General features: G+C 40.1%; 2 protein-coding genes across 2 annotated transcripts in view; one reads left to right on the top strand and one right to left on the bottom strand.

Moving 5' to 3' along the window:
* The window catches only part of CFH (complement factor H), a 28,639-nt gene extending 15,559 nt beyond the window's left edge, over positions 1 to 13,080 (bottom strand). Inside the window, exons 1-7 of the mRNA XM_026043883.1 lie at positions 12,910 to 13,080; positions 9,822 to 10,007; positions 7,414 to 7,519; positions 6,860 to 6,936; positions 4,673 to 4,867; positions 3,726 to 3,896; positions 1,642 to 1,821 (exon numbers count right to left, since the gene is read on the bottom strand). Of these exons, the coding sequence (XP_025899668.1) occupies positions 1,642 to 1,821; positions 3,726 to 3,896; positions 4,673 to 4,867; positions 6,860 to 6,936; positions 7,414 to 7,519; positions 9,822 to 10,007; positions 12,910 to 12,970 (976 nt within the window). The 5' untranslated portion in view covers positions 12,971 to 13,080. The remainder of the gene's footprint in view (positions 1 to 1,641; positions 1,822 to 3,725; positions 3,897 to 4,672; positions 4,868 to 6,859; positions 6,937 to 7,413; positions 7,520 to 9,821; positions 10,008 to 12,909) is intronic.
* Positions 13,081 to 21,770: 8,690 nt separating this feature from the next.
* The window catches only part of KCNT2 (potassium sodium-activated channel subfamily T member 2), a 128,389-nt gene continuing 127,807 nt past the window's right edge, over positions 21,771 to 22,352 (top strand). The window contains exon 1 of the mRNA XM_026043863.1: positions 21,771 to 21,902. Within this exon, the coding sequence (XP_025899648.1) occupies positions 21,808 to 21,902 (95 nt within the window). The 5' untranslated portion in view covers positions 21,771 to 21,807. The remainder of the gene's footprint in view (positions 21,903 to 22,352) is intronic.

The following is a 22,352-nucleotide window of genomic DNA, read 5'->3' as shown; positions in this document are numbered from 1 at the left end:
ATCTGCTTATCAAAAGGTCCATTTACCTGGCTGCAATCAAGACTATCTTAACTTGGTATTTGACAGAAGGCAGGGTGTGGAGTAAACCTGTAGTTATTTGTAATACACCAAACCACAACCRACAGAAAAAAAGCCAGCATCAGTTGGGGTTTGCTATTTTTTTACTCACACTGGCTGGCGTGCTGCTCCTTGGTTGGGCACATGTAACACCAAATATGTTCCTGTCAAAGAGCTGACGATAGCAACTTTTAACATATAATCTCACAAATACACTAATAGAGAATAAAATCATAGAATGCTTAAGGTTGAAAGGGACCTCCAGAGGTCATCTAGTCCAACCCCCCTGCATATGCAGGGTCACCTAGAGCACATGACACAGGGCTGTATCCAAGAAGGTTTAAAGATCTCCAGAGAAGGAGACTCCAGAACCTCTCTGGGCAGCCTGTTCCAGGGTTCTGTCACCCTCACTGTTAAGAATTTTTTTCCTAAGTTCCTGTGGAACTTTTGGTGCTTCCATTTGTGGCCTTTTCCGCTAGTCGTATCAGTGGCCACCAGTGAAAAGAGCCYGTCGCTCCTCCTCACTCCCTCTTTTGAGGTATTTATACACACTGATCAGATCTCCCTTCAGCCTTCTCTTCTCCAGGCTGAACAGGCCSAGCTCTCTCAGCCTTTGCTAATGGGTCAGATGTTCCAGGCCCCTGATCATCCTCGCAGCCCTGTGCTGGACTCTCTCCAGCAGCTCCACATCCCTCTTGTACTGGGGAGCCCAGAACTGGACACAGGCTCCAGATGTGGCCTTACCAGGGCTGTGTATAGGAGGACAATCACCTCCCTGGACCTGCTGGAGACGCTCTTCTTAATGAACCTCRGGATCCCATTGGCCTTCTTGGCCACCAGGGCATACTGCTGCCTCATGGTGAACTTGTCGTCTACCATGATGCCCAGGTCCCTTTCTGCGGGCCTGCTCTCCAGCAGGTCAGTTCCCAGCCTGTACTGGTGTCTGGGGTAATTCCTCCCCAAGTGCAGGACCCTGCACTTGCCCTGCTTGAACTTCATGAGATTTCTCACTGCCCAGTCGTCCAGTCTGTCCAGGTCCCTCTGGATGGCAGCACAGCCTTCAGGGCTATCAGCTACTCCTCCCAGTTTGTATCATCAGCAAACTTGCTGAGGGAGCACTCCAGCCCTTCATCCAGGTCATTAATGAATAAGTTGAACAGGACCGGACCGAGGACTGACTCYTGGGGGACACCTCTAATGACAGGCCACCGACCAGACTCTGCACCACTGATCACCACCCTAATATATCAATTAATATATSAATTGAATATGAATATATGAATTCATTTAATGCATTCATTCATTTCATGTATTCATTTTATGTAATCATTCAATTGAATATGAATACATGAATGAATATATGAATTTTTATATATGATGTAGATCTACAAGATCATACCTCTGCTTTTACAACTTTTTTTTCTCCCCCCAAAACCACCAAATTAAGCTTTATAAGCTCAGGAAACACTAGGAATGAGCATCTAATTCCTTTTCTGGTGAAGGTTTCCTTTGGCCAGTTTCTACTATGGTAGTTTGAGAACAGGAATTCTGCATGTTTAGTCTTCACTCATGGAAGTTACTTACCAACACATTCTGGAGAAGGTGCCCAGCCGGCCTTGGTGCATTGAGCTGTGTTTTGGCCAGTGACTGCTTTAAAGTGATATCCAGAATTACATTCCACGGTGATCTCACTGCCTTCTCTGTATACATTTGCTCGAGGGTTGAAGATCCCATTGGGAATTCTTGGAGGAGGACATAGAACTTCTAAATAAAAAGAGAAAAAACAGGTGTTTGCCTGAAGAATATCTGTGGAACTATTTCTGTTGTRTTAGTGCCCACTATAACAACATCTTTACACTATACCGACAGCAACTGCATAATAATGCCAAAAAGGGTCTTGTTAGGCCAAAGAAAAGGATACAACTCTTTTCCACTCATGGAAATACCCTTGTCTATTTGGAGGTTTAATCTTAATTGCAAAAGGCAGTGGTTGCGGTAAAGGAGATCGGGGCGAAGGAAGCTAGTCTGTCCCAGTAGGTCAYGGCCCAGCTGGAGCCCCAAGTGCCCTGTGCTGGGCTCGCCCTCAGCYCTCTGGAGCAGCATACCAAAGGAGACTAGGTTCATTGGCAGGTCCTGAGTGGAGACACAACTGCACTTAACAACAACCTCATTATGCAAAGGCTGTTTGATCAAGATCAAGGTGATGCACTGGCACTAGAAATATTTCACCTGAAAAGCTGAGAAGAATGTTGTTCTGAAAGCTCATGACAAGCTTTATTCCTTGGAAAAGCCAGGAAAACACTTTCTTTAAAGACTAGAGGTTCTTCTGCTTTTATTATCTACTTCCAATTCAGAATATCACCCCGACACAGMGGTTTGACCAACAGGTTGGTCCCTACATGAGTGGTTCTCCTGTGGATCAAAGGTGGGTGACTTAGTGGTGTGCGTGTACTGCTGGCTCATGCACGTTCAAGTGAYAAGTCAAGCAGGATCCATGGACACTTCATGGTGGCAGAAAGCTAGAGGACCAGGGCAGGAGAGAAACTCTAGCTTATTGTTGTACTGCTGAAGGATGCTCTTTGAGGGGACTAGTATATGAGGCCAGATAACAGGTAACAGAGGCCAGCAGAACAGTGGTCAAAAGAATGCTTGGCTTGGCAGTTTGCAGAAGCAATATGTTGCAAACCCAGAGACAAAGCATACCGATTAGTAGCCTTCCTAATCTTGAAGCAGAAAGTTCAAGGYTGGACCGAGTGGTGACGCTGATTGACTTATTACTGAAAGATCCTATAAATCTGCCCTGCCAATAGCATTTTTTTTTTCCACTTTCAAGCGTTCTTTGGCAATTTCTTGCAGATATTTCAAGGCATAAATTATTTCCCCCCAAATGAAATCAAACTACACAATGTATCTAGTTCTGTTTGTGAGATCTAGGGTTCTAACTAAAAATTTTAAGGCCTGTGGCTGAGAGAAATAAAAGTGAAAAGTGACCCAGTAGTGCTGAAAAGGTACAATCAAAGAGGACTAAACACAGAAGTCATGGATTCATTATGTTAACTGCAGAATAATTATTCTGTTAATATATTCTATTATTACAAATTTCTGATTCTTTCTGCAATTTGATTTTGTCTGGTTTTAATGCTTTTTTCTTTTCCTGCATGCTTTCATGTTCTTTTCTATGTCTGATATTTCCATGCCATAGCTAACAACACTTTTATTGTCCTCTGTAGAAGGAGGTTCAGCTTTTTCTTATTTGTAAAAACTACTTTTTTTTTTTCCAATTCATTAATAGCTTTTCTCTATTTTTTCACCATTCAGAATCCTAAAACAAACAAACAGCTACTCATGCTAGATGATATATTTTAGCAATCAATCTTGTTCATGCAGGATATAGCAGCAATAGTATCTTCCTAGACCTATCTAACTACTCACCTGCTGACGTAACTGMAGAGTGAATTGCCTACTTTTGCCATGGAAAGCTCATATTCAGTTCTTTCATCTCTTCAATGCACAGTGCTATGATATCCTTCATGGGATATTAGTCAGATGGGCATGGATTTTTTTTTTTGGCATTGAAAATACTACTTCTGAACACAGTATTTCTACTACTAAACACTACTACTTCTAAACACAACAAAATATGAAAGATAACTTTAGCAAAGACTGACCGGTGCAATAGGGGGTTGGACTCCATCCTAAGTCAGTACATTCTACTTCTGCTTTATCACCATGTCTGTATCCTTTATTACAGGAAAACCGCAGTCGTTCAGACTTTTTGTAAGATGCCTTTGTAGATTCCACATATCCATCCTGAATTTCTGGCCTATCACAGGTAGTTTCTGAAGTTGACAAAGACAAAATTCATATTTTTTTGCATATTCAGATTCACTGAGAATAACTGCCTATTAGATTTTTTTTTCCACCTGATATCAGAGAAATTGTGTTATGTCGACCAAAACATTTGCATTTGGAATCTGTTAGGAACTCCTCCAAGAAGCCTTCTATGACCTGTTTGTGGGAGCCAGGGGAAACAATGTATGGAAATGCATAGTAACAGTAGTAAAATAGTTGATAAAACARATTTCAGGGCTTTGAATCACCTCAAGAGGTCCCTTCCAACCTCAATTACCCTGTGATTCTGCAAAAACAAAATATGAATGAATCTTTTAACTTTTCCACACATACTCATTTGATCAAAAAACACATTGTGATTTCTTTATAGCTTATGTACTTTAGAAATATGAATCATACTTGTTTTTTAAACTAGCTTCACATAGATTCAAAACTGTTTATAATTACTTTGGCTAAATCAACACTGAAATGATTGAATTTTATACGGACATACCTAAGCCTGTTTTGATTAAATTGATTGCAGTCTGGTAAGCATACAGCTTTTAATAAAATTGGGAAAGAACTACATGGTCCATTACAACCAATGTTSTTTGGGTCTTCTTGCTTATCCGTGTATGCAGTGGAGATTGTTTACAAACTATGCTTAATTTCTGCAGATAGAAGTCACATCTTTGCAGTGTCCTCTACAGCAACCATTCTCTAGAAATCTGCGAGCATAAACTTTTAAAATCACAGATAAACACAGTAATAGTTTTCTTTTTACCTTGGCACTGAGGTACATCACTACTCCACTTTCCATTTGAAGAACAGTGTACTTCTTTAGATCCAATAAGCTTGTAATTTTTATCACATTCGAACTTTACTACTTGGCCAAAGGAAAATTCTTGGTCTAACTCAAACACACCGGTCACAATTATTCGTCCATTTGCTGGTGCTTGTACTGGTAAACACTTTGCCACTGGAAAGCAAACAACAAACCACCTCAAGCATTTTAAGTCTGTTCTGTTAAGTGAATTGACACACACCAAAGTTAAAACACAGGCAAAAAAACAAACAAAAACCCACACTGTAATTACCTTCAATTCTGAAAACAATATTTTTATTTATTGTGTATTCAGATACCAATAATAAAAAATCCTAAATAGAGAAATGGAACTGAGGGGTTGCTAGGAGGTTGGATCTCGTTATCCTGCTTTCTGCCCTTGCAGGTTAAAGGCAGAGTGTCCACAAAATGGGATGACCTCCTGAAGTCCCTGCCAGCCTGGATTATCCTTTGATCTTATGAACTCTGTGGATGGCAGGTAAAACTTTACTGACACACATAACCATAAAACCCTAGCAAAATAAGTTCATTTGCCTCAGAGTTATGCCAAACTAAATCTTCTATAAGCTAATGGTCTGGAAAAGTGCTGAGCCTTAGGGATTGACCGGAAAAAAAAAAAAAAAAAAAAAGATGTGTCTGCTTTTACAGCACTGTATTCATTGCATTGATATGCAGGATTTAGATATGACGAGCACACACCTGAACTCCAGTCACTAGATTTGATCTTATGCCGTTGACAAAAAAAAAAAAAAAAAAAAAAGGATATGCTAGCAAAAAACCTAGTTAGAGATAGCAGAACAATTGCACTACTAAAGTAAATGAACATCCTGTATGTCAGACCTGGATTTAGACTTCGTGTGTCTTATAACAATATAGCTGCAGAAAAGGGAGAAATCAATATAAGGCACCAAATATTTCTTCCTAAGTGGGAAGTGACTGAGATCACAGACCTTTTCATGCTGATATCACTGACCCCATCTGAATGTGCCTGATATTTTGTTTGCCACAGCTCCYGCTTTTCTCTGAAGATGCTCTCCATCCTATGTGCCATCTACCTTTCCTAGTCACTCATATTCTGTCATCTAGGTGCCCTACAATTACATTACAAAGGATATGTTCTAAACAAAACTCTTCCGCTGTGAAGGCTAAATCTTATGAGGACTTTGAAATTCCAGCATCTTGGTGACATGTAACAACAGTGTTGCTGTGTACTGTGCAGAGTATGCCTGAATGCCTGTATGCCTGAAATGGAAGATGCTCAAAATCCAGTAAACTGAAAGCGGAATATCTGAGATGAGCGATATTAGGAAGAGTACAGCACAGATGATACCTACCTCCAGACAAGAGAAAGATATCCAGTTTTATTAACTATTCTTAACCTAGAGATCCTTTCCTAAAATTAGGTGCTCATATGCAGAGAAAAAAAGAAAKCAAATCTACAGATATATGCTAAAATAGACACATGGTTTAAAATAACCTCTGGGAAGAAAGGAAGCCTCTTCTTATAAACACACAGGTCTGAAACTGGTAAAAGGTTCCCAAACTCAGAGCAGTATCCCAGCCCCCCTGCCTGGGGATTTAGGTCTTAGGGACTAGTTCTCCTTTTCTTACTGAAATTGTTCCACTGTATACTAATAGAAAGAGGAGCCTTTAATGAAAGCTTAGTGGCTAGAATATGCACAAGGATGAAGGGGAATTATGTGCTATAAACACACATATATTCATCTACCCAGATATCCCAGATAGCTTTTGTAAGAATGCTTTGTTTTTCTTAAGCAGGCCCTTTCTGTGTGACCCTCCAGAGGCCACAGAGCCATGAGGCAATACAGGAGGTGACACGACTCMATTTTTGAGGGATTTTTTGATAAAATCTCAAATGCCTACTTGATTAAAACGGCAACCAAGCAAGCATTTCAAGAGTTTCACTGCCACATAGCTTGGATTTAGACGGCTATATATCTATATGAATTCATACTTCTTAATCTGCACGGTTATTTATATCACAGGCAGTCATGGTGGCTTGTGGTGACTGACTGACAGTAGTGMGATCACAAACCTAGACTCTAGACAATATTAGACAGACAAAAAGTCAGACTGATAAAGAATTAAACGTCAAACCTCATTTACCTTCACAGTGAGGGACACTGTTGCTCCATCCATCTGCCTGACACTCACGGTAATTTTTTAGGTTGAGCATCTGGTATCTTACCAAAAAAAAAAAGGAAAAAAAAAAAAGAAAAGAAAAGAAAACAGTTCTAAAATATAGCCTCATTATGAGATAGAAACAGCAGTGCTGCTGTTATTGAAGCAAATGAAGTAGGTTTAATATGCCCTAGCATTGGCTAAAGCAAAACCCAATAAAACAGCAAAATATTTTTCTACCTGTGTCTATTCTATTTTTTGTACTTGCATATAGCAAAAGTAGGAAAAAAAGCAGAAAGCAGGAAAAAAAAGATATATTTTTGATTAAAGTGAAGAAATATTTAAACTGACTTATTATATGCACTATATTCAGTTACCCAATAGCATTAGAGAGGAGAAAGAGCGGTTTGTATTCTTCATGTATTTAAAACTAAACAATAACAAAATGYAGCTGTTTTACAGACAACAAATTTATTACTGACACATCCCTTAACATCTCCTGTTATCACCCACATACTGAATATTTAAATAAATATTACCCCTCATCACATCTGTACTCAACTCGGGCACCAAATACAAACTGATCTCCAGCGGTAAGTTCAAATGAACCAAACTGAATATCTCCAGGATGTCCACAGGGCTTAGCTGTTTAAAAACAAAACAAAACAAAAGTGCACACACARAAACAAAAAAGCAATATTACTTACTGCATATATAAGGATGCGACAAGTAGCGCTTTTCTAGTAATTTGGAGGCAATACTTTTAAAACTACTCTAAGYGTTAGATTGATTAACTCTTTTTTAATCACTGTTTTCAAAAAAAATGTGATTGGATTAAGGATCTTTTTTTAATTAAGTAACAAATTAGGAGCTTTTATTCCTTTAAAAAGACAGATCTGATCTTAAGTTTTATGACAACATAATGGCAGGATGTAACTTCGGCTTTTCAGGTAAGTTTCCACACAATCTAGGTACAAAGCCTTCCCCCGTAGAAGCCTCCCCGACTGGGAATGGAACAGCCTTTGTCTGACGTGGACTTTGCTGAGCACAGAAGATCAAAGGCCACGGGAGTCCTGTGCTCCTCCAAGTTCCCCATGTGGCAGCTCATTTTTCTGGCCCTAACTATTTGCACTGGTWCCCCAGAAAAACTGCACAGATGAACACATCAGCTCTCTGATGTGCCAACCAGAAGACTAAATAGTAGAATAACTTCATATAAAAGCATATAAAAAAATGTATTAGACCTCCTCCAAACAAATCCTTTGTGGACTCCACACCAAACTCATATATGCTGGAGAAATCCAGCAGCCATAGTTTTTTAAGGAAGAGATGAGTGAAGAGGCTCTAAGCCTTTTTACCATGTGACATGGAAAACAGACAAGCGGGCTAAGCAGTTTTGCTGTCTGGCAGCCTCATATGAAAAGGAGATGAAGGCTCTTAACCCACAGCAAAGCATTTTCTTTCTCTTTCCAACTGAGTCTTGCCAGTGTCAGCAGCTGCTTGCTGCATGGCACTAAATTTGTTAGCTAAAATTTACTGCTAAAATGCAGCATCTAATTTTGTGTAAGTCAAGGATCTRTGTGCACTGGTTATATTCATACATGTAAACCCCAATGTTTTTCAAGTTAAATAAGTAACATTAAGTTAAATAAATTAATAAGGTAAAGTTAATACTAGTTATTATAAGTTAATAATATGAAATGTCAAATAAGTTAATCTTAAACATAAAGAATACATAAATTTATGTAGAAAATAGTAACAACTTAATTGATATTTATTCRTGATTTATTTTAGTCTTTGTTTGAATGAAATATGGAACTTACATTACTTGACCGAACACCTGTATGTAATTCATCTTTTTACATTAGATATGTAAGAAAAATAAAAGYTTGTATGTCTAAACTTGCTTTGTGTTTAAAATTGATTTATTACAGAATATAGGTATCTTTTGTCTAATGATAATAAAGCTCAATTTCTTCACTCATAAACTCTGTATAATGGTGAGAAAGACATCCAAACTGTTTACATGGTATCCTAGAAATAACAATAGCAGCTCTCATCCTTATCATGAGTTTTTCCTCATAGATTGCAAAAGAAGGAGAATCCTGTCCTACTTCTTTTTATCTCCAACATTCTTTTCAACTTTCAAGAAATTAGATTTTGCATGGAACTAGTTGAACTAACTAAAAGAYAACATTGTCTCTTGGCTTACACTGGAAATCTGAGATAGTGCTTTATTCTGCTTAGACTGCAAATTTCATCCATGTAGCAGTCTTTTTTTTTTTTTTTTTAACATTTCATAACCAAGCCTCTATTAACTTCATAATTTAAAGTATAATAGACCTAACTAAAAAAAAGTTATGACCATAAGTGGCTGGGAAATAACAGAACTATTTTTTAAAATGCCCAAAAGAATGCTATTTTCAACCTGCAATTTGTAGGCTATAAACATGACTTAATATTTTTTATTTAATTTGATGGCAAAAGTGTCTGTATCATCAGTTGAATAGACTTTTCTGTAGTAGCACTTTAGCTTATTGGGAGCTAATCTCCCAGCTAACCTAATCCAGAAATAAAATTTCCCAGGCGTACATGCAACGATACTAGAACCATAAATATCTTGTGTATCCTTAAAACATTTCTACTCTCAGAGCAAATATACAAATTAGGTTAATAAAGTTGGCCGAGTGTATAACTTTCCCATGTAAACGGGAAGGTAAGTCTTCCCCTTTCAGAGAAGATAAGGAGATTTAGGGGAAGATAAGGAGAAAATGAACTTCTAAAAATGTTTCTTTATGCACATATGTCTTTTAGGATGGTTAGTTAAAGGATGCTGAAACAAATAATTGACAGGTAAAGATGCAACTGAAATTGGACACTGACACCATTGGCAAGGGATGCGATCTGCCAGGTCAAATATTTGCACATATTTTGCATAAATACTTACGTCTGCACTCCAGCAACTGGAAGGGTTGTTCCCAAGCTCCATCAGTGCACTCAAATACAATCCGTCCAACTTTTATATAGCCAGGCCGACACTTGTATGCTGCTTGAGTGCCGTGAGGATAGGGAGGCTTGTCCCATGTTTCTATAGGTATCTCTTTAACTCTCCTAGGAGGGGGTTCTTCACAGGCTAAAAATTGAATAAGTAAAATACTGGTGACTGAAGCACACACTACATATTCCAAAATACTTTCAGCAATACAAAAAAGTAACAAAAAACCATGAGGACGAGTGTGATAAAATGAGTGTATCTTTGCTACTTAGCCATAAAAACTACTGAGCTTGCGCCTTTTGTCAGAATAGAAAGAGACACTTAAGAGCCTATAAAAATGGGCATGCGCACAGCAAAACTAAAAACAAACATWTTGGGCAGAGTCCAACATCCATTAAAAAGAAAATAATCACATCAGCGTTTAGAGCCCATTTCTAGCCCCACACATCTCTTGCCCTTCCGTTTGTAGAAGCGCCTCCATTCCAGTCCTTCCATCACCGTGGAGGAGAACTCTGCACAGTCCAGATATTTCCTCACATGCTCTGTTCCTCATCAGCAACAACACTTTCTGACTGAAATTGAGTTCRTATGCTGCACTTGATTGAGGTCTGACAAATCTCCCTTAGCCTTTATATCCCCTAAACTTTCTCTCCAGGCAGATCACCCGAGTTTCCAAAACTTATCTCTTCCTGTCCATGGGATAATTTCTTATAGTGAGATACTTGTCACAAGCTCAATTAACTCTTGGTAATCACATTGACTTTTGCTATTTTCAAAACATATTGCCTCCATTTGACAGAGAGATTATCTAATATTACTCTTTAGATCAATGTTACACAGTTTCCTTCTCCAAAAGGCCCTTCCTGGACGTTCTTCCATTAAATGTACACCCAGGCCATATGGTTTATACAAAATGAACTTRAATTCAATTCATTAAGAAGCTCCCAAAAAAACTGCGATGGAAAAAGACAGACCAAAATACAGATACATTGCTCTGTAGASAGCGTGCACAAAAAGTGTTCTGTAGCTATGAAAATAAAGGAAAGAAATGTTTCTGGGGAGAGCTAATACCTTTCTCCAAGCTGGCTTCAGTATTGACAAAAAGGAGGCAAGCTTTTGAGGACACTGCTGTCCTGATGAGGAAGGGCGTGCCCATAGGTTTACCTTCTTTCCGACTACTTCAACTACTCAAAAAAAAAAAGTATTACATTTATTCTACTGGTGATTACATTTGAGTAARAACTCGTATTCTCTCTCCACTAGATGGTAGTACCATACTATCAAAAGCATCAGCAGTGACATCTGCTTTCATAAGTTTCATTAAAAAGAATAAAAAGAAAACACATTGTAATACCTTTTTTTCAAAATTAAGGAATAAGCAAAATGAAGAATATTGAATTCTCCAGTTAGTTCTCTCTTACAAATGAGTTAAAAATAGAATTACAACAACACACCATGTTTGGATCCCATTTGGATCCCACCACTGCCGACCTGGTGTCAGCCTATGTGAGCCTGTATGGGAAGCATTCCTGCATGCACATAATTCTGACTAGAGCAAATTGTTCCCTGTTTTACATTTTTTCAGTACTTTGAGAAACAAATTTTCCAAGGTGTGGACTTCAAAACTATACTAATTACATCATGTATTATATCTGTACTTACCAAAATTTGGAGTAATATTGTTATACTAGAAAGGATAGTCTAAACTTATACCTTCAAATATCATACCTTAGTGGAGAACTGGGATAGCTGGAATTAATCTGCAAATACTTCGTAAGTCATTTGACTTCAGCTAGGAATAGCTCAAGCTGCTCTCTCAGCATCATTAAACAAACCAGTAGCAACTTCAGCAAAACCAAGCACATACTACACATTCTCACTATAACGTTTGTTTCCAGGCTCTATGCAACAACCTGATCTCAAACAACTGACAGAGACTTTGCATATGGAGCTCACACTAAGTCCCTGTAGGGCTGATGGTAATAATATTTAATTGAGCTAGGGAAACTATTACAACTAGCTAGGGAAACTATTACATTTTGCAATATCTCTCATGTAAACCAAGTATTTGGAAAAGAAAGGGCAAATTTAAACAAATGTTCTTTTCAAATTCTATATTTTTTTTCTGGATTTTGAAAAAAAAAAAAAAGGCGCTAGTAATGGTGCTTTGAAACAATATGTATTATAAGTATATACACTTATACATGTAATACATTTCATTAACCTCCTGAWTTTTCAAATACAATCCTCTTTCCTATCAGCAAACTTTAAAATAATAAATATCTTTACAAAGGGCTCACTTCTACAGAAGTCTGGAGTAAAATCTAACTTTTTTTTGTAAATTATTGATTAATAAGGTTTTGCTAATCTTCTCATACAATTAGAACACAATCCAAACTGTTATCTATCTCAAAGATACACGACACCCTTTCTCCAACAGTCTGACAAAAAGCAAAGCTATTGAATTATTGAGCATATAAATTAAACAATATAAATACAATATTATCAAAAAAATAAATCAAGTGTGTCAAGGAAGAAAAACGAGACAGAAAATATTGACAGTGGCCAGAACTTGATATCTCTTTAACCATGAACAAAAGTGGATTAAAATAGAACCAAACAAGTTGTCATTCGACAAACACTTTGTAAACACCTTCTCAGTCAATATAGTACTCACTTCTCTTTTTCACATTTTCTCACAAGTTATTCCAGATATAAGAAATATTATTTTACTTTACGAACTATTTATAGTTCTATAATTATATAGGTATTTTGGAATTTTAGATGTTAAAATAATTATCAAACAAAACACAAATAACTAATGAGTTTATAAGTAATCATCACAAAAACGTACAAAATTATCCAGACAAATGAGATAAATAACGCCTGTGGTGCATACTGTATTAAAGGATCTACATACTGCTACAGCTCAGTTTTTGTTGACAGAGCTTCTGATAATCTGAACATTTCATTTAAAAACATATTTTAATAACGTTTTCCAAATATAAAAGAACAGATTTTTTCCATATTACAATCTTACCTCTTTGTGCAGCACAATATATCCAACATAACAGCAGAACCGCATAACCCAGAAGTGACATTCTAGAGACTCAGAAACGCAGCGAACACATTTATAAAAGCAGCAGTTTTGTTTGCTCTGTGTTGTACGCACTCCTGCTCTACTCAGTAACTGCTTCTGGGACTGACCTTGCAAAACATTTATACTTTGATTTCAGCAGTCACTTCCTCTAATCCTCTTGCAACACACAACTGTTTCTTTTTTTGCATAAACACTTTATGCAAACTTTGCTAAATGAATAAATAAATGAGTGCCTGGTTATTTCAGCTGACACTGCCCCTTCTGTTCAACGAGTTTTTACATCATACTTTTTTTCAATGTTAATTCTTTCTATGCTCAGATGAATCTTTTCCAATCCAAAAGAAATTGCTCAAAAAAAATTGCTTTGCTCCATTTTTAGGTGTTGCATTTGTGATGTCATGAGGCTTCAACCAGTCCTGGTTTCAAATGTTTTGGGATTACTAAATCACTTGGCAAAACATTAGTGGTTTGAACTACAGTCAAATTAGCTTCAGTGAGAGCTGAAACCAAACAGGAGATGAACTGAAAATTTACCAAGAATTTCTTGTTTGCTTTTTATGAACACAATGAATGTTAAAACTAGTTAAGCTGTGAGGTAGAACTATTTAAGATAAAAGATATCACCACAGAAGAACTGATATAAATGTCCTATGAATAAATTTAAATAGGAAATTAGAAGAATCACCTGAAAAGTGCACTCAGAGGTAATCTTTTCGAGAGCATATTGTAGACAAAAACAAACAAATAAATAACTCTTCAGCTTCAGTTGCAAAACAGACCAGATTCAGTCCATTCCAGCCCTATGTTATTGACATTAGGTCAGTGATAAGACTTACATTAACCAAATGGCAAGAAAATCAGGAGCTTAATCTTTCTTCCCCTACTCACATCCTCTGCAGTCCATAAATTAATTCAAAACCGATTTTCTTTTAAGCGTATCAGGATGCCACGGTCATCTCCAGCCTCTAAGGAAACGGAACATAGAGGAAAACAGAGTGGCCAAGAAGTGTCAGTGAGAATGGACTCAGGACAAGGCTAAGTCAGGCAGAGGGCAAGTCCTCTCTCAAGTACTATATCTRTAAAGAGAGGCTGGAACAGCTCAGTAATCGTGCAGACAAAGCTGCATGGTTTGCAAAGCATGTGTGACAAGGCAGCTGATTTCTGCCTATCAAAGCAGAAGGATTTTACTCATCGCCCTGCTTGGACAATTGGCGCACTACACTCAGACAATCTTTGTGGTCACAAGCAGACTGTCATAGACTTCCTACAGGCTGCAGATCCCCAGACCACCTCTCACTGAAGGTATGGATGCTTGATGTGCGCTTGGGCTGCTCCTAGCCGTGTGCTAATGCGCATGCTGCAAAGCCAGCACCACACAGGTCACATACGGGCACCCCACATGAGGTCCCTGCTGCTCAGCACCCACTGGCACTGTCCTGGCTGGCCACAGGTTGCCTGGCAGGGGATCATCCCACTTCCAACAGTGCCAGAGCAGACTGCTGCTTTGACTGCTGCCCACTTCGCCCACCAAGGCCTCTCCCTCCCGTATAAGTTTTCATGCTCCCTTTGCTCTTCCTTCCAAATTGACATCTCATTTGTTGGGAAAGTCTCCCTGTTGCTCCCTGGTTACTGTTTAATCGGGCTGGTGCCTGTCGACCCTTGAAGGTGATCAGCTGGGTTATGCCCTTTTAGGTGTTGGTACTCACACTCCTGTCCTAACAGCTGTTGTTATCCAGGGCTTTTCACCAAGAGTGGGCCACGTACACATCCCTGCACATGGAATATTCTTTTAGCATATTCTCTGCATATTCTTTTAGCTTATTTTAGTACAAATCAGCTAACAGCATGYGTTCAGGCAGGGCTTTGCAGAAATGAAGGCAGACATAGGTCAAGTTCTGCTAACGGACAGAGGTTATCCACATTTCTTTTCCCCCGTGCCCTGCTGCAGTGCTGTCATCCCTCCTGTTCCCTGTGCAGCTGTACAGGATTTTTTCAGGGCATCACAGGCCAGGTGATGCTTTGGGATCCGTGCTGTGATGGTTCAGCATATAAGAATAGATGGATTGGGTCATACTGTGCACTCAATTCCTAGAATTGCCTTCAAGGGATCGTGCCTAAGCGCAGAGCATTGCTCAAGGAACTGTAGCAAACATGCCCTCAACCTGTGAGCACTACACATGCTCAGCTTCCTCTCCYGTCAGGACTTTCTTAGCYACAATGTCAGTTTAATTGGAAAAAAAAAACACACACACACTTGGTCCTGCTCTTTTTGATCCTTTTCAAGRAATTCTCAAATCAGAAGGTTCCTCTTATTTCTATTTTTGGCTCTGGCTTTGTTGCTTTCAGCGTCRTTAGAACACTGTTCTTGGGATATCTCAGTTTACCACTGCTCCTGAATCACAAGCCACTTCCTCAGTGGCAGCAGAACAGGCTGCCTCGTGCACGGCCAGTTAAAAAAACAAGCACCAAGTGGAATGATAGAAGGACTCCCAAGAGCTATTCTTTCCTTTGAAGTTTAAACAAACGTTGTCTGCAGTGTTTGTAACTCAAACATTGCAGTAACTCAAACATTACTATGGAAGGTGTATCTGAAAGTAAAACTAAGAAGCAAGCAAAACATCAGCAGGCAGAATATATAATAAAAGTGAATAGGATCATTAAGGTTTTCAATTTTTATTAAATATGTGAGAAAGATAAGATTGTTTAAAAATATGCACTACTATGCAAAAAATAGACCTTATACTAAAGAGTTCTCAAAAAGGAAAAAAAAAAAAAAAGAAAAAGAAAAAAAAGGAAAAAGTGACATGCTTGTTTCAACCTGACCCGTTTCTAGTTCTTTTTGAGAAAAGGATGAGAAAGAGATCKTTAAGTCTATAAACATTGCATTGACAGTGCAGCAAAACTTCTTTTGCAGCAAGGGAGAAACATAAGAAAATGATGAAATGATGTCACCTACAACACGTGGGAACAGAGACTTGTTAGGGAAAGATGCAAGACTGAAACAAACGCCTGCCAATGACACGGTAAGTGTGGAAAAGTGAGGAAGCGAAAGGGAAATAAGCACTAGTGACGTAAGTACTAAAGTGTTGTGGTCACAACAACGGAGAAGGTGAACAACACTGCTTTTATTCAGGTTGTCACCAAGACAAAATTATGAACCTAAGGGAGAACTGTATGTTCAATTACATGAAATAAATGTCCAAGAACTGGATACTGTGAATGTGRGGCTCTAAAATAACATCTCAGAATATTGTGGGCCTTGTAAATGATACAAAGCCAGTAACGTCCTTTGCTTCCCATCAACCTCAGGAAGCGCAAGCATTGAGAAAAGGTAAATCAGGCGGCTATAATCCACACTCASAGGTCATCTTGACCTCTTGCCACTCGGAGCTACGTGTATCTAAATAAAGGTGCAAGCCACAGCTCACACAGGCAGAGTCTCAGTGTGCAGACACCCTGGCCTCAGCATTGTCTGAGTCATTAGTAATACACAGTGCTCATTAAATGCATAAATTAAGTAAGATTAAACAAATAAGACATGTATTTTAAAAGATCAAAAGTTCATTCAGGGAAGTTAAATGTAAGAGCACACCCTCCAGATAATCATTTCACACTGATATATTTTTAATCATATAACCCACATCATAGTAACACTCTGGTGTCGCCGTAGATCTACTTCTGTCACAGAGATGAGAAACCAAAGTCTAATCAGAAATATAGGTCAAAAGAGAGTTGTCTCCTTGAAAAGGGATAAAGGGTCTAAATTAGAAAAGATTTTGAGCTAGAGATGTAGTTTACACACAATGAACTACAGTTTGCCCTCCCTGTGGCAGGGCTGCAAATGGATGTCTTAGTTTGATGCAGTGATAGGGTCCTCTTCTATTTTTTTTTTATTTATATGTCTATACATACACATTTTTTATGTGTGTCTATACATACACATATATATTGTGTATTTAAAAATATATAAACACATTTACAAACATCATATCAAGCAATAACAAAGTACAGAATAACTATAGATAAATTAATAGCTATAGTCCTCTTCTGCTCCTGAATTTTTCATCAATTATTTTTCTGCTTTTCAAAAAACACTAATAGATTTCTTAAGAATACTGTTTTCTTACTGAATAATATATTTTTGAAACTATTTTCTGAGATACAGAATTCATTAGAAACACAATATTCATCAGAAAAAAAAAAGTCACTTCAAACTATAGTTAGGCATATTTAACAGATAAGTCATTATGCATTTTTTTTTCCTRTGGAAGACTTGCACCTTTGCAAATTCTTTTGGAAGTGAAATAGTAGAAAGAGTTAATAAAATACCATTTAAGTCATCTACTACTCTAAACTCCAAATACCCCTGTGAAATTGAATTCTCAGAGTCTTTCAAAGATTACATTCCAGTGGCAAAGCCGCAAGGCTGCCTCATGGAGGCTGTCTGATATTATCAGGACTCCAGTCCTCACTTCTGGTCTTAATCCAAAATTGCCACGCACACACTGAACACTGAAGTGAGACCTGACTGCCCTGTGCCTTGTCCCAAAAGTGCTCATGAGTTCTATAAACAGCTAGATACAAAAAAAAAAGAAAAAAAAGGCAAAAACCCACACCAAAACCACACCCAAAATAAAAACAAACCTTTTAGTCATTAACTTTTCAGTCAGAATTTTCTGCATGAAACAGGCAAATAGCAGAAAGTATGTAAAATCTGCAAAAACATCCGTGCTAAATGTGCAAATCTCCTTTTCCGCCACAGCCTAGACTTCTCCCATGGTAAATAACTGCCTTGTACATGGCCACTTCTCAGGTTAACTGAATCCCATTTGGACATAGTTAAGCTCCCTTGGAAGGACAGTAAGTGCAAGTTACTTAAATTATAAATCATCAGCAATTGATTAGCTAATGGAATTCTTAAGCACTGCTCCATTTCTCCTGCCATAAAGTGGATCTTCAGGATCAGAGTTAACCACCACGTAGTACTTGGAAAAAGTCATCCAGCCTGAACTAGCCAGGAAAAAAATATATTCATTGAAAGGTATTTTGGGCCTCCATATCAAGGCTGTAGAAGCTCCTGCCGGCTCTGCCTCCAGGGTCAAAGTCATCTSCTGAGAGTACCTGCACTTGTGCTCTGGAATAAGGGAGCAGCTCACAGCTCTTCTTTAACACACGAGCACAGCAAAAGGAAAGCCTAGCTTGAACAAAATGACCTTGTATAATAGCTCGTATATAACAGCATTTGTCTCCGAGTGGATGATTCAATGTCTCCTCAGCTTGAAGACATTCAAAGCTACATTTCCCAGGTGTCTTGAGAATGCTTAATCGCTATATTGAATCTAGCTACCTAAAATCCCAGCTCTGTTCAATTTTATATACTTAAAGCTTTTTAGAGTGGCCATGCCTCATACTGTCAGACACGCAAAAACACAGCTAATTTTATAAATGCAAAGAGCTTATATCATTTAAGAGAATAAAATTAAGTTTTTCTRTAAAAGGCATCACTATGATCTCAGTTATGAGTTTCCTCTGCTCATTCTTCTAACCACATTTTAACCAGTTTGCCAGTTAGCTAACACCATTTCGAAATGTATCTTTGTGGTGGAAAAATAATCCAAAAGCCTTCTACAGCTATTTTTCTCCTCTAGTATAAAAATAAGTGTTTAAATGATCAATTAAGGTGGAAAAAATAATGAGTCTGCTAAAAAATAGCATTAGTAGAGCACTAATTTCTCATCCAACCCATGATTCATAGATTTCAGAATGGGACATTTAGTCTAACCYCTGTTTAACTTCTACAACAAGTCATTATAACATCCTTATCCTCTCCTCCCTCCAAATGACGTGATAAGAATAGAGACCAAGGATATTTGAACAACATAAGGAGATCAGGGCCGAGGGAAGAAACAAAGTTTTTCATATAAAAGCCTACAGAAGCAGCTGAGAATTGTTTGCCCATGATATTCTGAAACAGATTTTTTCTTGAATTTTCAATATTTTATTGAAATTAAAATATTACCAGCCAAACCAAAGCCAACCAAACCTTAAACTTTTGCTTCATATGCGCCACAGATGTGTCTGTTCTGCTTCATCTAATGAACCCTTTGAAAAGCAGCCTACMAGCTCTGCAAAAGGGTGAGGCCCAGCGCACCAGTGACTTGCAGGCCTGGGGGCGCAAGGGCCTGTTCTTCAGAGCACCAACAGAGATGCTCTGCTCGAGATGGACGTGCTAAAGCAGCAGGCGTTATCTGCAACCGCAGCACAGACGCCGTTATCTGCAACCGCAGCACAGACGCAAAGCAGAGCAGCAGCAACCCGAGTCCTGCGTTAGCCGGCCTGGTTACCTGTTGAAACCTCCCCGCAGCAGTATGAGGCTCAGAGCTGGGTCTTCAGCACGTTAGCATGTGCTATGCCATAAATTACTGTCATAAAATACGTTGGCTTRTGTTAAAACAGTTTTAAAATTACCTGAGCTCCTACTTGGAGACTGACCTGAATGGAAAACAAAGGCCTGCTCTTCCACGCAGAGTGTGTGTATGCACCTAATGAAGTATGTGGTATTTAAACCACACCGAGGAAATAACTTCTCATTTACCACTTAGCTCCTAAACCAGCAAAGAATAAAAACAAACTCATCCACACTTAAAAACCACACCAGCATAATTATATAGCACATCAATGTCATTCTGGTAAGGAAATACTGCAAGCAAAGAGCCTGAGAGCAAGTGAGGTCAAGCCAGAACAACACAGCAGTGAGTATTTGTGTTTACCAAAACCAGCACTTTAGGTACCAGGTATAGCTATAATACGTATGATAGTCTAGATTACAGAGAATCTTTAAGAGCACATCTAGAAGTCCTGTAARATTTTAATTTTGAGACAGCGTTTCCAAACAAATCATGACAATATTGGTACCAGGTGCTTGAGCAAGAGCAGAAAAGAAAGAAAAGTCAAAGAGACCAATCTATAGCATCACCCGACTTTCAGTCATTGCTGGCAAATGTAATCCTTTGGCTTTTCCTGTACAATCAGAGGCTTTAAGGGATAAATACAATGTAAAGCAGCTTTTTTTTTTTACTTGAAAATGGGGATCATCCACAGACTGTTTGCTTGGGGTTATCAGCATTGCTCAAAAATACTTGCAGTCTGGGCTTTCTCAGAGATGTTACTACAGGAGAAAAATTTGCTGAGAAGAACTGCAGTTGGAACATGACTTGTATTTTTGATTTACATAAATTTACATTTACATAAATTACATTTCAGTGTTTGATCAGGCTGTGGCTAAAAATGACAAGTTTGAACTTAAAAAAAAAAAAGAAAGAAAGAAAGAAAAGGGAAAAAAAATGATAGAGGTGAGATTGGCAACACAGGGAGGAGCTATGGGCTAGAAATCTCTTCAGGCTTAGACCAGCTCAGAGACAAACCACGTTATTATTTGCACACAAAAGGCAAAGCAAAGCATAGCCACGGCCACTTGCTAATGTCCAGCTCTGCATTGAGCTCAAAACACTTGAAATACAACTTTGCTCACATACATAGATGTACAAGATGAAATATACTTTTTAACAAATAAATTTTACGTTTTCTATTTGTTTTGTATCAGCACAAGATTTCCTAAGTGCAACATGTAGCCCTATCATAAAAGCACGAATGGAAGATTACACTGGGAATTAAAAAAAAAAAAAAAAAAAAAGGCAGTAAACAACCACAAAGCGTTACTCCCCTATTAACAGTAAGAGGCACTTTGCTGGCCTTTGTTTATGCGGCAAACTAAACCTGTAGTTTAACGAAGGCTTTACCACAGCCGAGGAATTAGCGCTGCTCAAAGAGCGGGGCTTCCCCTGCCTCGGGGCGCTGCTCGGCACCGACCCAGCCTCCACCTGAGCCTGCGTGCGGAAACCTRCCAGAAATGAGCACCAGACCAATAAAATAAAAAAAGCCGTGTTTTTTTCAGCTGTGGGGGTTCATTTTTAAAGAGGGCTTGCGCCTCCGCACCTGATGATGATGATAAGCTAAACCTCTCCCCCACCCCCGGCAGGGATCGTGTAAATTGGCCGGTTGATGCGGTGCACCTGGAGTCTGGCCCCGCGCAGCACCAGGTGTCTTCCCTGCTGGGCCAGGCATGAGCAACGGGAAAATACATTTTTTTTTTTTTTTAAGGGGGCATTTAAAGGGCATTTTTAAGGAAGGTGGGGGAAGAAACATCTCCGAGGGCACAAGACCCCCAGGGCGCAGACACCAGTGCTGGAATTCCGGGGCCTTTTCCCCGCTCCTGCCGCACGTGGCACCCASCGAAGCCGCCGCGCGCGGCTGTGAGAGCCGGGAGCGGTAACGGCCCCGCCCCAACGGGCGCCGCGGGAGCGGAGAAGCCCCCGCCGCCCACGCTGCCGGCGGCGCCTTCCCATTGGCCGGCGGGCCGAGGATCCCGCGGCGTCACTGGCTGGCGCGGAGGGGCGGCCGCCCGCCATTGGCTGCCCGGCCGGCGGCGGCTCCGCACAACATTTGCATGGCACTCGACGCCTCTTTGTTGTCAGCCGCGGCGGGCGGCGCGTGCTCGTGCTCGCGCTCGCGCTCGCGCCGGGCTGGGTGGGTGGGGAGGGGGCGAGCGGGGAGGGTCGCGCGGCGCAACTTTAAACCCGCCGACCGTTAACGGCCGTTAGCGCCCCGGAGCGCGAGCCGCGGGCTCCGTCCCTCCTCTCAGCCCGCCCTCCCGCCGCCTTTGTGCGTGCGCGACCCCCACGCCCCTCCCTGGGCTTTTTTATAACATCATTATTGTTGCTTTTATTGCTTTTTGTTTTTTCCCTTTTTATTTTCGGCGCGGGAGCGGCGGCGGGCAGCATGGTGGACCTGGACAGCGAGGTGCCGCCGCTGCCCCCGCGGTACCGGTTCCGGGACCTGCTGCTGGGCGACCAGGGCTGGCAGAGCGACGACAGGTGGGCGAAGCGGAGCGGGACGCGGAGGCGGCGGCCGCGGTCGCGCGTGGCGGGAGCCGCGTGTTTCCCCGTTCCGCGGGCGGGGGGCACGTCTCCCCGCGCCGTTCGGCCGCGCAGCCTCGTGTGGCGATCGGCCGCGGCGCCATCCCGCCCGCGCCACGCGGGGACGGGGTGCGCGACGTGGTCGCAGCGCGTCCCGCGGAGCGCGGGGCGGGGAGGAAAGTTGCCGCGAGGCCGCCGCCTCGAGGGGCGGTGGGAAGGCGGTTTATACCATCCCAATTAAGCCCCTTTAACTCGGTCATCAGAAATATCGCTTATATTGCTGGGCTATATTCTGTGGGGTTTTTTTTTTTTTTTTCCTACTTTGATAAATGAAGGGTCTTGTTGAGKGGCAATCAAGCTCATACAGATATGCAACTAATTGTTACTTTAGTCTAAGAGAATATGATA

The sequence above is a fragment of the Nothoprocta perdicaria genome, unplaced genomic scaffold (genome assembly GCF_003342845.1).
Source record: "Nothoprocta perdicaria isolate Ctin4 unplaced genomic scaffold, notPer1 scaffold_34, whole genome shotgun sequence".
In the NCBI taxonomy this organism is placed as follows: domain Eukaryota; kingdom Metazoa; phylum Chordata; class Aves; order Tinamiformes; family Tinamidae; genus Nothoprocta; species Nothoprocta perdicaria.
The sequence above is the reverse complement of the archived record's forward strand: the minus strand, read 5'-3'. Positions and strand labels throughout refer to the sequence as shown.